General features: G+C 42.6%; 1 protein-coding gene across 1 annotated transcript; it reads right to left on the bottom strand.

The window, feature by feature from the left end:
• Positions 1-2,649: 2,649 nt before the first annotated feature.
• On the bottom strand, positions 2,650-13,044 carry nudt18 (nudix (nucleoside diphosphate linked moiety X)-type motif 18). Its single transcript, XM_080432710.1, has 7 exons — positions 12,961-13,044; positions 9,695-9,933; positions 8,463-8,573; positions 8,024-8,126; positions 7,194-7,317; positions 6,355-6,479; positions 2,650-5,791 (listed from the first exon to the last, which is right to left on the bottom strand). Exons 2-7 carry the CDS (start codon positions 9,854-9,856, stop codon positions 5,412-5,414), a joined length of 1,005 nt encoding a protein of 334 aa, XP_080288836.1. The 5' UTR covers positions 9,857-9,933; positions 12,961-13,044; the 3' UTR covers positions 2,650-5,411.
• Positions 13,045-13,158: the final 114 nt, after the last annotated feature.

The raw sequence follows: 13,158 nt of genomic DNA, 5'->3' as shown, positions 1-13,158 counted from the left end.
AGTATTATGTATGTGTTTTTACCAAACTCATTGAGGTTCTATGAAATTAGCCTGGAGGTATGACCACTAGATGTACTGTGTCTGAGCATGAATTCATGTTGTTGAAGGTTGTGTATGCTCTCACGCAATGCCAATACAATCAAAACAATTACCTGATGATCGATGAGACGATATGGTAAGATTTACACCTTTATCTTCCCTGAAACCAACAACCAGTCCTGTCTCTGCAGTCAGGCTCATGACCTGCCTTGCGGACAAGTCAAGTGTTGCATGGCACACAGCTGTGTGCTACAGCTGCAACAATGCAACAATGAAGGCAAGCTGGAGGTTGGCCTGTTTGGCTCCCTCACGGTCACTCCTTCACAGGGAATAGATGGGTTTCCTGTTTGTAAACATGAGAGGATGATGCGCGCGCAGTGGCGGGATGAGCCTGTAGAGGGCGCTATTACCCGCAGCATCTCTGGCCATTGTACATTCATTAAAATAAATGGTCTTCACCAGGTTTAATGAAAGTAGATTAAATGATGCAGTTTGTAATATCTTCTTTACTCAATAAAAATGATTTGTTGGAAGTTGGATCTGTTTGTATATAATAGCAGCATTATGCCTATTATGCCTATAATAGCAGCATTATGCCTATCTAAATCACGAAAATAACAATAGAGTGAATGGCGCTTCCGGTTCGTTCTCCCCCGCGCATGCGCAGATTGCGCACTCTGCTCTGTGATGACGTCGCGCGGAAACCCATCTATACTAACGGTCTTCTTGGCAACCCAGGGGGGGAATTAACCAAATTAAAGTAAATTGTGATGCGCGCGCACACGCTGGGAACGCACATGCGTCCCCTTCGGTTCTAAAATGCCCTCTGTGTCCCTGTGGCAACCTGTCCACACTTGTTAAACCCAACGTGAAACACCTTGGTGAGATGTTTGATTCTGCCTTTAAGTTTAACAAGCAGGTAAAAGCAGTAGAAAAAAATCCGTATTTTTTTCTAGCTTTGAATCGTTTCCAAAATCAAGCCATTTTTCTCTAACATAGACCTTGAGAAAGTCCTCCAGTCCATTTTTTGGATTGGGGGACTCTCTATATTGGGGCCTATTTAGTTTTAATTTAATTAAGGGTCGGGCTCTGGAACAGTGGGTATCAGTCGGCCCATTTTTCTAGAGGCCCCCCCTGATCCTTGGGCCCTGGGCCCACTAGGCCCGTTCGGGATCCACCACTGCCAAGAGCCAGAGCCTCTGTATGATGTCACAGTTATCTTTGCATTTCTTGTCACATATAAAGGGCTTAGTAATGCATGTCAATAACAGCCCCAATAGTCATACTGAAGGAATAGCCTAAACATTCACATAAGATGTAGCCTTGGAAACCCATGCCTTTTTTTTGGTTGATGTGACAAGAAAGAAGCGATCATCATACCTTTGATGCCTGAGTGTTTATTCCCTTAGAAAGAAGCGATCATCATACCTTTGAAATGAGTGTTTATCCCTTTAGTTTACCTTCACAGAGGACATATATTCCATGCAATAATCAACTCTGTGGGGAGAAATGATGACAGATAAATGAGTGTAATTTATCACTTGTTTATGTGTTTTTACCAAAGGTGACTCATTGAGGTGTTATGAAATTAGCCTGGAGGTATGAGTGCCTGTTTGTTTAGATGTACTGTGTCTGAGCATGAATTAATATTTTTTTTTAGATTTGCTGCTGCATTATCTGAAGGAAGCCAAATAAAATAAGTTTTACTCTTATGTACCTGTACACAAGATGTAACAATAAAAACACAACCTTGAACCTTGAACTCCTCATCACTCCACTGAACATGGCTATCAATCAGCTTTCCTTGGTTAGTTATCTGATCATTATGTTTTATGTTGTTTTAATTGATTGTATGTGTAGTGGTTGTGTTGACTAAACTGTTGCGAACCAAATTGCCCCCCTGGGGATAATAAAGCATGGGGTGGGCCTAGGGCCAAGACGTGGTCGTCTGTCTGCTGCCCAATGCTGCACTGCACTTGGCCGCAGTGCAGCATTGGGCAGCATGCAGCATGCAATTTGCAGCATGCAATTTATGTGCTATCCAGCACAAAGAAGATTAAGTAAGTAAGTAAATGGGATTGGTATTTAAGATACTCAAAGGGACAGTGCCCTCATACCTGTCTAACTACTTCTCCTAAATGAGTGACACACACACAGCCACAACACCAGAGTGAGCAACCATGACCTGGCTGGTACCCCCCACATTTAGAACCATGGGAAAATTCTCATTCTACTGCTCCACCACCACAATGTGGAATGCCGTGAGACCATCCATTAAATTGATGTGCATCACTGGTGTCTTTCAAAAAATGGCCTGAAAAAACATCTATCAGGAGACCACAAGGGGAGGTTAGGTTTTTTTCCCCCGTCGAAAGGAGGTGTTATTCACTGCCGCCGTACTTCCTTTTTCTCCTTTGTACATATAGTTATTTGTCATTGTTGTTGACATGTATTAATGCGTATTTGCAAGATACTGAAAATACCACCAGATCAAATACTTCAAATAGTGGTAAATACATTGGTGACTATTTTCATTGAGTGGAAGAAAATATCAATATCAAATATATGAAGTGGAGGTTATGAACCAGTGATCGAATATTTCCCGGGAAATGTATTTTATTGTACTCTCAAAGACTCAAAATACAAAACATGGCTATTTTAGTTTGATAAACTTTATGGTTGCAGTATATTTTGATGCATTTATACATCCCCTCAGCAGGAAACCGGTGGATTGTGCAGTCCGGGTAGGGAATGAGGCTTTGCCCCAGGTGAAGGAGTTTAAGTATCTCGGGGTCTTGTTCACGAGTGAGGGGAGGACGGAGCAGGAGATCAGCCGGAGAATCGGAGCAGCAGGAGCGGTATTGCAGTCGCTGTACCGCACTGTGGTGACGAAAAGAGAGCTGAGCCAGAAGGCAAAGCTCTCGGTCTTCCGAGCAATCTTCGTTCCTACTCTCACCTATGGTCATGAAGTGTGGGTCATGACCGAAAGAATAAGGTCGCGGGTACAAGCGGCCGAAATGAGTTTTCTCAGACGGGTGGCTGGCATCTCCCTTAGAGATAGGGTGAGAAGTTCGGTCACCCGGGAGAGACTCGGAGTAGAGTCGCTGCTCCTTCGCTTGGAAAGGAGCCAGCTTAGGTGGTTCGGGCATCTAGTACGGATGCCTCCCGAGCGTCTCCCTAGGGAGGTCCTCGCTGCACGTCCCACTGGGAGGAGACCCCGGGGCAGACCAAGGACCAGATGGGCGGATTACATCTCCACACTGGCCTGGGAACGCCTCGGGATCCCCCAGGAGGAAGTTGCTAATGTTGCTCAGGAGAGGAAGGTATGGAGCTCTCTGCTGGAACTGTTGCCCCCGCGACCCGACTCCGGATAAGCGGTTGAAGATGGATGGATGGATGGATGATGTAGTCTCTGTCTCATTTGGAAGGATTCATCCTATCACCATGGTACCTATTAATGCCCTAATAGGTAATTGTGAATGAAGACAACATAGTAAGACAGCATCATGTGACTAGCAGTGTGATGCCCCCCAGCTAAACAGTACAGTATATATATATATCATTTATATATGAGGTATGTATCACAATTTGCAATTTAGTCATTTAGCAGACACTCTTATCCAGAGAGCAACTAAAGGCCAGTCCACACCAATGTGGCAACTTACAACCAGTTGCAAGAAATATAGCGGTCTGGACAGAGCAGTTGCAGAACGGTGCCATATGGGGGATAATGGTTGCAGTTGCAAGGAAGTTGCATTGGTGTGGACAAGTGCAAGATCAGATAAAATGTCATGAATCCTAGTTAACAAACAACAGGGTAAAAGGTCACATCAATAGAGTGCAAAGAAAAACGATTAAGTGTTACAAAGATAACAGGTGTCTAAATAACATGTGAATAAGTAACCAACATACTGTTTATCTGCATAGTATAACCATCATCTATCAAATAGGTACAGAGTACACAGTAAATAAACATTGAAATTATACAAAATATTAAGTTCTCCTTGGAAATCCTTTGGAAAAAGCATGAGATTTATACGATTTGAAGAGAAGGGAGTATACGGTAGCTTTGATAAAGTTGCTGTGAATGGCTCCAATCACAGAGCTACTTTTCACATTGATGACAGTACAGTAGTGTATGCCTTGTAAAGGTTAAGGTGTTACTGAAACCACTATATACTGTAACTAGGCTCGTAAAACTTTGGCATGCTGGATAATGGCTATGTGTTGGGGTTCAGGTGAGTTAGCCGTCTGCCATGCATTTGACATCCCCCATTTGTTAAAGCAAAGTAAATGAGTAAAAAAAGCAACATGGCTAGTTTTACAAGACCATTGGAGATCCATAACATACAGTGTATAGTATTCCCTAAAAGAGCAAATTAAACCATCGGTTACATTCCCAAAATTAACAGATAGTAAGTCAGAGTTATACTCTTCTCTAATTAACAAAAGTCCTTACCACTGAAGGCCCGGTCACACACTGTAGTCTTCAGACACGTTGTAGTCAAAGCATCTGAAACGCAAGCCCATGCATCGAATGTGTCAATTTGTTTCTTTTTTTTTTGACTGGCCAATTCATTTTACCCCCTTTTTCTCCCCAATTTTGCCGTTATGCCAATTAATTCCTCCCACACACATTTGTGTGTGTTGTCACTGCTGTTGTATCCTACTGATTCACCTGCCAGTGAGGAGCCCCCACCGGGAGGACTACTCCTCCCGCCCAACACTCCCTGCTGACAGGTGCCGCTCCAGCCTGTAGGAGTACATGCAATGACCAATATCAGCCTCCATGCCCCGGCTTCCCTCCCCCGAACACGGGCCAATTGTGTTCGCATAGACGCCCGACAAAGCCGGACGCACCACGGTGGATTTGAACCCACAACCTCTGTGGTGGTGGGCAGGGACTTTGCCACTGCACCACCCGAGCGCTGTTGGATGTGTGGATTTCAATAACATTTCCCATGATGTCTTGCAGGTTGTTGTAAGCATTGCTAGCTTGAGTGCCGATCTTCCGGTGTGTAGTTCGTTTGGAGTGCTGGCCAAGGTTCTTTACGGGGCCACTATGAGCTTCAGATGCGTCAGACGCAGCAGCTTCCCCGTTCACTTCAAACAACTACAAACCACAAAACCGGCACTCCTACCAACACTTCCCACAGCCCTGCAAGACAACATGACGCCTTGGCGTGCGTTGCAGATGCATTGGCTGAAGCGCATGCGTGACTGAGCCCTAAAACGCTTAAATGACACAATCTGTCCCTTTCACAAAAAGGTTCATTTTCACAAACTCAACAGTTAAATCAGACAATTCCTCAACATGAGTCCTATTTTTCAAAATGCTAACAATGTGATAGGATTTTGTTTTGTACATGTAGTCAGTACAGACTGTGGACAGGCAAAATGGACTTCTTCTTGATTCGTTCCAGAATATCCTGTCTCAGTGTGTCGTTCTGTACTCTGTACCAGCGGTAACGGGGGTTTTCCAGGGGCGGAGGGGCGTTTTGCGCCGGCTCCATGCGCTCTCCGTCCTCTTTGCGTTGGGGGCGGTCTTCTACCAAAGCGACCAGCGTGTTGAGACACACGCCGTCCGTCATGCCCGTTAGCCTTCCGTTATGCTGCACGCTGAGCACGCCCAGAGTGCAGAGGTCATAGTCGTGGTAGCAGCTGGGCGTGGCTTCCTGCAGCACCATGCTAGCAGCCCAGGTCACCGTGTGGGTCCTCACTGCGGCGGCTGCCGGCAGGTGAGCCGACGGAGCTTCAAAACAAACACATTAACAGTTTTACAAGCATGTATGATGAGAGTTTTCTCTGTTCTGGCCCCAGTGGTGGAATGAACTCCCCACTGATGTCAGGGAAACAGAGTCACTGCCCATCTTTCGCCGCAGGCTGAAAACCCACCTCTTCAGGAAACACTACCCTGACCCTTCCTCTTAGCCTTGCCTACTTGTTGTCAATTATTTGTACGAGCTTGTTGTAAAATATTTGTACGTTTTATTGGATCTTTATTTGATGTGACTGTAATGTAATAATGTTATGAGTACAAGAAGTGAACAAATCTAGAGCCAGACTGATATATCGGCCCAACGTCCTTGGAAAATGGCATCACCAATTCAAAGTGAGCTTGGTTTGCGGATATAGCGTAGGTGGGCAAGTGTATACTGTTCAGAGACCGGAAAATCCTTTGGCTTTCCAAAGTAATTGAATGTCATTGGATGTCATCTGTGTCCTTCTAAAATGGCTCCAGGACATTAGACCGATACAAATACAAAATAATCTACAGGCCATCATGGGTGCTGTGGTTGAGGGGAGGCGTTGTACCTGTGACCAGCAGTACCCACAGCTCCTGCTGTGAGTTGGTGAAGGTCATGATCATTCTCTGGGAAACGTGTGGACAGGGCATGTCTATAGGCATGGTGGTGGGATGCCAGGCCGACTGACGGTACCTATAAACACACACACACACACTGCAGGATTATAACACTTGTCTTTTCACTGACTCTATACATAGGCCTGTTTGTCAGGTATGGTTTACTATGTGTTGCGTTGGATTTTCCATTTCATATGCACTAGATAGGTGGTGTGTTTACAACCACTTCCTCTCAGAAACCACATCCAGATGAACAGATAAAGATGTGGAGGAGAGTTGACACTTCAAAAATAGAGAGAGATATGCCAGAACGTCTTGTTCAGTGAGGGTCTATTTCAACTAAAGTGTTAATGATACAATTGTGATTACCATTTATCCTGGGGGTAGCTTAGCAGTATTATTAGCATACTGTATGTATTCTTACAAATAATTATGGTGTAATGATTAACTGATTAATTGAGTAGTCGATCTGCAAGTTAATGCAACGTTTTCCAGGACAAGGCCCCTTAGCTGAGAGAAGTAAAAGTGTCTCATACATTTTTAAAGCCTTCCATTCAACTTCAAAACTACGTAGCTCGCCGTATTAAGCATTCCACAGGTTTTAATTCTAAGTACCTACAGTATGGGTTGCCTGTGATGCAGCAGCTTTGATGGATTCATAGATCTGTTTAAAAGCACTGTTGTGTAAATTAAATGTTTTTTGTTTGTTTACACACAAGATTTGACAGCCCACCTGTCCCTATCTCTCTCTCTCTCTCTCTATAGTGTCATAAACCATCATTGTTCATACTTGAGTCCAGTGTCAATGAGTGGAAGGATGTCTCGTCCTCTGAGAGACAGGGGAGACGTTCTGTCCCACCAGGCTGCCTGTAGAGACTCCTGATCAGCCTCTTGTGGAGTTTTCAGACTCCCACCTACAGTCAGACAGAGTGAGAGAAAGTTATGTGTTAACACTAACAGATTGTACGCAGTTGAAACTTTCACAAAAGCAAACATATTCTAGTGAATGGAGGATATTTTTATTAAAGATTCAAGTCTAATGACACACTTTATGACACCGCTCTCTCAGATCAGCCAACACAGGGAAGCTGTCAGAACCTTCGCTAAAACATCCGGGACAACACTCCACACGTCCCAGATTCAGATTCTCCCTTCTGACTCCCAAACTATGGATGCAATTAGAACTGCAGACTCACTCCCAATCTTCTACCTAATCTTGGTTTACGTATGTATTAGTTATTATTAGATTATTGGTTTACTTATGTTTTACTTTATTATTAGATTACTATTTCTATGCATTTGATGTATTATTGATATATTATGATGTATTACTTGTGTCCTTGCTTACTGTAAGTCGCTCTGGATTAAGAGCGCCTAAACTGTAAACTGTCAACTTTATCCCAATATACATTACTACATATACCCAGAATACATAATACGCAATTCAAATATATTATAGCCAATATATGTATCCAGAATACATACAGTGCCAAGTTTAGACACACCTACTCATTCAAGATATCAAAACTATAAAATAACACCTATGGAATTATGTACTAACCAAAAAGACAAAATAATTACAATCATGACCAAATGTGTATGTTATGTGTGCCCTCTGACCTGTGACCTTGACCAGGAAGATGAATCTGATCCACTGAGGTCCCTGTTCCTGGATCAGCAGCAATGTGATTGGTTGACAGTCAAACCCCGCCTCCTCTTTCACCTGACAAACAGTAAAGCTTCTTTAAATATTATCATGAATCTTGAATACCAGTGGTGGAAAAAGTACTCAATTGCTTTACTTAAGTAAAAGTATCAATACTGCAATGTAGAAATACTCTGTTACAAGTACTCATCGTGCAGTATGTCCCATTTCAAAAGCTTTCAAATGTATAAAATGTATACAAATCTTTTGAAAATAGCTGATCTACAAGCTCACAATGCGTCACATCACATTGTGTCAGTCATGGATCAAGGAAAGGAAAGGTCACATCCCATGTGTTTCTACTGTATGCGTCCTGTAAAGTGTCCTTGTTGTTGCTGCACCTCCTAGTCTCACCTCTCTCCTCAGGGCCTCCTCAATGCTCTCTCCTCCCTCCATCCTCCCAGCAGGGAGGTACCACTGTTTGTGGCACTCCTGCTTCGCCTCTTGTACCATCAACACCTCCTCCTGATGGAACACACAAACGTGCCGTACTCATTACAGGATCATTTCATAGAGCCAGTATCTTGCAGTAAGATGAATGCACATGCATAATGTAACAACACTAAAGGTCCTGACACAACTAGGGCTGTCACCATTACAAATACGTTTAGAACAGGGATGCTAGTGGTTCATCAAATCAAATCAAATCCAACTTAGAGGGAAAGTGCAGACCTACGCCATCTGCTGGTTGCATTTTAAATATTTTAAATCACAGACTCATTTCCACATAGGGCACTTTCTGCAATTCTGCATTACAATACAAATCGGTTAAAACTTGAACTTTCATGAAGCATTTTGCATTAGTTTAAATACACGTGCTATGAATAAGATACAAGATTAGCATATTTTACAAAGCCACATGACAGTGAAAATGTAATTAATAGTGAACTGCTGCAAGTTGGTGCAGTGCTTTCCTCCGGGATGTTTGCACACTTTATTATTCAGAAAGCGTTTCTGCCATACTGGATGCTTTTATGATAAGATCTTAGTATTTAACAAGCCAGCTGATGGATATTGGCATTTCTAAACTGTGATAGTAAATGATGTCATTTCTATGCGTCAGCCTATGATGTCATTTCTATGCATCAGCCTTTGTAGTCCATTTTGGGGGGGGGAAATGCTTCCTCGTGAATCTTGTATTTCTGTCTTTTACTGTCTATCAATCATTAGAAACACAGACAGTGTCCAATACGACTGAAAACGTGGCAACAGAACACTTTGTGTTGTACAATGTGACTGTGATTGTGCATTAGGTGCAGTTTATTTCCATGCTAAAAATGTTCATATTTTCAAAATATGTCAAAAATAGTGTAAATAGCCGATCTAAAAGCTCACGCGTTTTGAGCTTGTAGATCGGCTATTTCCGCTATTAATGTTTATTCTTAAGTGTGAAGTAATTAAATATGTGTTATTTGTCATGCCTGCCCTGTGCAACTTTTGTTTACGAAGGCTAAAAGCCAAATGGACAACGACAGAAACACAATTAAATAATCGCAATTATTTGAGTGACAATTAATCGTCAGGTAAAATTTCAAAATAGGGACAGCCCAACAAACACACAAACACACACGTTACGTTCTCCTGACCTTATCGTTGAAGATGACGGCACAGACGATGTAGGAGACGGTCTTCCTCAGAGCCACTGGTCTGGCCTGCTCAGGGACCACGTCCAACAGCGTGAGCTCTAACCCCTCGCCGCTCAACAGCCGACCCATCTGCTCCTCCACCTCCTTCTCTTCCACCTGCATGATGGCTGAGTGCTGACTGGACTGGAGGAGGAGAGGTCAGGGGTTACGGATGGATGGACACACACTCTTGGAGGACGCTGGATAACATAGGAGTGAACAACACTGATTGAGTTGATGGTTCTTTTAACATGACACACACATTAGTTAGTTACATTCACATTAACACCTGTCCAGTACGACCAGTCTTAATGTTGGTCTCTGGAGCTGCTTAGTACAACCAGTCTTAAAGCCGGAAAAGCATCTATGTCATTTTAGATTTTAGCTGAGCTATATATATATATATATATATATATATATATATATATATATATATATATATATATATATATATATATATACATTACATATACACACACACACACACACACACACATTTGAAATATTTATTTATGTCCACATAATGAGAAGTACAGGATGTACAAAAGACATAAACACTGCCAGTGCAGTCAGATGAAGGGAAAACAGTTAGTTACAAAGCGCATGTAAAGCAGAGCAACGTTACATACAAAACAAAAGATGGCATACTTGTCAAACACAGCGGACAACAATCATGGGTAAAGGAAGCAACGCCTCCTCCAAATTGAGCGGCTTCCTATAATAGCTGATATTGAGCAGTACCTTGCTAATTGTTTAGCCCTCCTTTTGGAGAGGCCGGTCATTTGCAGGCCCCTTACAACCAACTTGTGCACGTGCCCTACACTACCAAAGATAAAAACCAAAAGTTTACATCTGTAGCCTAGCTGAGAGATGGTCTGCTCTAGCTGATGATATTTTAGCACTTTGGTTAGGAAGGCTTCCTCTAAGCTGTAATCAAAAGTACAGCCGACCTCGAGAATGAACACCTCCCTATGGTTTTCATTAACAACAATGACATCAGGGGTGTTAGCTGAAATGTTGGAGAACACAGAATCATCGTTACACAGGTTAAACATGCTCGGCTTCACAGTAGAATGCTTATACAGCATGATGGAGGACCTGAAAATAGAAGTGATATCTTTAGATATCAAATCCACTATTCTGTCATGCCTACTTATGTAGAGTCCCCTGTATACATGGCACCCATTTAAGATGTGGGACATGGTTTCAGCTATTTGTTCATGACCATGATGTATACAGTGAGGAGCATGGTTGCCTGGAAACCAGATGGAGAGGTTAAGTTTAGATGGTAAAACCTGCAACCTCGCTTTCAGAGTAAAGATAATAATGCATTCGTCTAAAGCAACATTTTTTAGCACAGAGTGCGAGACAGAATGGTCCGCAGCGGGGAGACATGCAGTCTTCCCTTGCAACCTCAGTTCAGTCCAATGCTGCCGCTGCCTTTGCTGTTGTGCCCATAAGAGGCGACCTCGGGCATTAGTCAGTGGGAGTTGGTGTTCTGTTCCACACACAGTCATAGATGCTCTGACAGAGATACTGGGGTCAGATATAAAGTCCTCCGAGACAGCCATCGCCTCTGAGTTAGACCCTACCCACTTCAAGGTAACATCAGCCCAACAGCACAGATCGTTTAAGTCCGGCCAGTCTGACCACACACCGAAGCCGGGAGAGCGACTGTCTAGCTTTCCACTAGGTTTCCTCCTGAAGCCTAGGAAGCAAGGATCCGAGCCACATGCCAGGGGGACCTTACGTCGTTTTAGGTCCAGAAATAGAGATGAACGTGCAAGCTCTCTCACATACTGGTCATCGTTGTTCAGCATATTTAACAAGTGGGAGAGCCTCGTAGCAATATATGTCCATTCAAAATTGGGAACACCCAAACCACCCTCACGTTTACTGTGAAATATAATGTCACGTGTTGTGTGTGTGTTAAGACCAGTCCATTGTCTCACTAAGTGCACAGTTTTGTCAGTCAAATCACGTAGTGATTTTCGTGGAACATGTACATTGGAGAAAAGATGTTGTACCTTGGCCAATGCTATTATTCTGACTGCCTCCAGTTTCATGATTAGAGGCAGAGGCGATGTGTTAGTCACACACACACACACACACACACACACACACACACACACACACACACACACACACACACACACACACACACACACACACACACACACACACACACACACACACACACACACACACACACACACACACACACACACACTACTCAAAATAATTAAGGGAACACTTTGATCCCTTAATTCTTTTGAGCAGTTTTTGTTAGCAGTATGTACACAGTTCATGAAAACTCAAAATAATTAAGGGATCAAAGTGTTCCCTACATTTCTTTGAGCAGTATATATAGTAACATACGTTTTTCACAAAACTATTTAGGATTTAGAACAGTGGTTCTCAAAAATAGCAGATCTACAAGATCTACAAGATTTTGTGTGTGAGTTGGTTGGATATGTAGGTACATTTGTGATGATGATTTTTTGTTTTTAAGTCCACACAAGTGTGTTTTGATTTGTTGTAAACAAAGACCGAAAATAAACCATCCATTCATTCAGATATATATATCAGAGAATCAGAGGACCATCACCCTGTAAACCAGGGGTAGGCAACCTTAGGCACGGGTGCCAAAATTGGCACAGGGGAGGGTGATCACTGGCACACTGGCATAAGTGTGAGAGAGAAGATTACTTTTTTAATATAAAATATTCAAAATAATGTAGTCAATTAAATTGAGTCTCCTCACATTTGTATGAAAATTACTTCCTGCACATAATTCTACATTCATACAAACTCTGAACTCTGACTGGGGAGGGAGTCTGGGAGAGGGTGGGCTATTGCGGGTTATTGCTCTGAATATACAATGTCCAGATAATTTCTAAATAAAAATAGAACAAATGTATATGGCCAATACAAATCAAGTTGGAAATATTTAATTTTGATGTGGCGTCATAATTCAACGTTATGTTGACTGACTATCAAGAAAATAAAAACATGGCACTTCATGTCAAAAAGGTTGCCAACCCCTGCTGTAAACTATTTGACTTTAGCTGATCGTTAAGGCTATTAGTTGACTTGACCCTGGTCTGTTAATCTGTTGAGAATATTAACCAACATGAACCACTTAGCAAAGCTTCGCTGACTCTAAACAACATTTTGTGAACATAAACGTGCACTGCATAGTGCATATAAATACATGTCAGTCAAACCTTTAGGTGTTAATGAAATCCGTCCACTTATCAACCAGACTCAGACTGACAGCTATATGACTGACAGGCCGCCATGTTGGTTTGTTTTGACAACAACTGCTCCACTTCCTGTGTGTCAAATTAAAAATCATTTTAGTCTCCACTTCCTGTGTGTCAAACTAAAAGTATTTTAGGTTTCCAGCCTTAGGGAGCATTTAT

This window comes from Gymnoscopelus braueri (genome assembly GCF_963280865.1).
Source record: "Gymnoscopelus braueri genome assembly, chromosome: 7".
Lineage (NCBI taxonomy): Eukaryota > Metazoa > Chordata > Actinopteri > Myctophiformes > Myctophidae > Gymnoscopelus > Gymnoscopelus braueri.
Note: the sequence above shows the minus strand (reverse complement) of the source record. Positions and strands in the feature narration are given on the sequence as shown.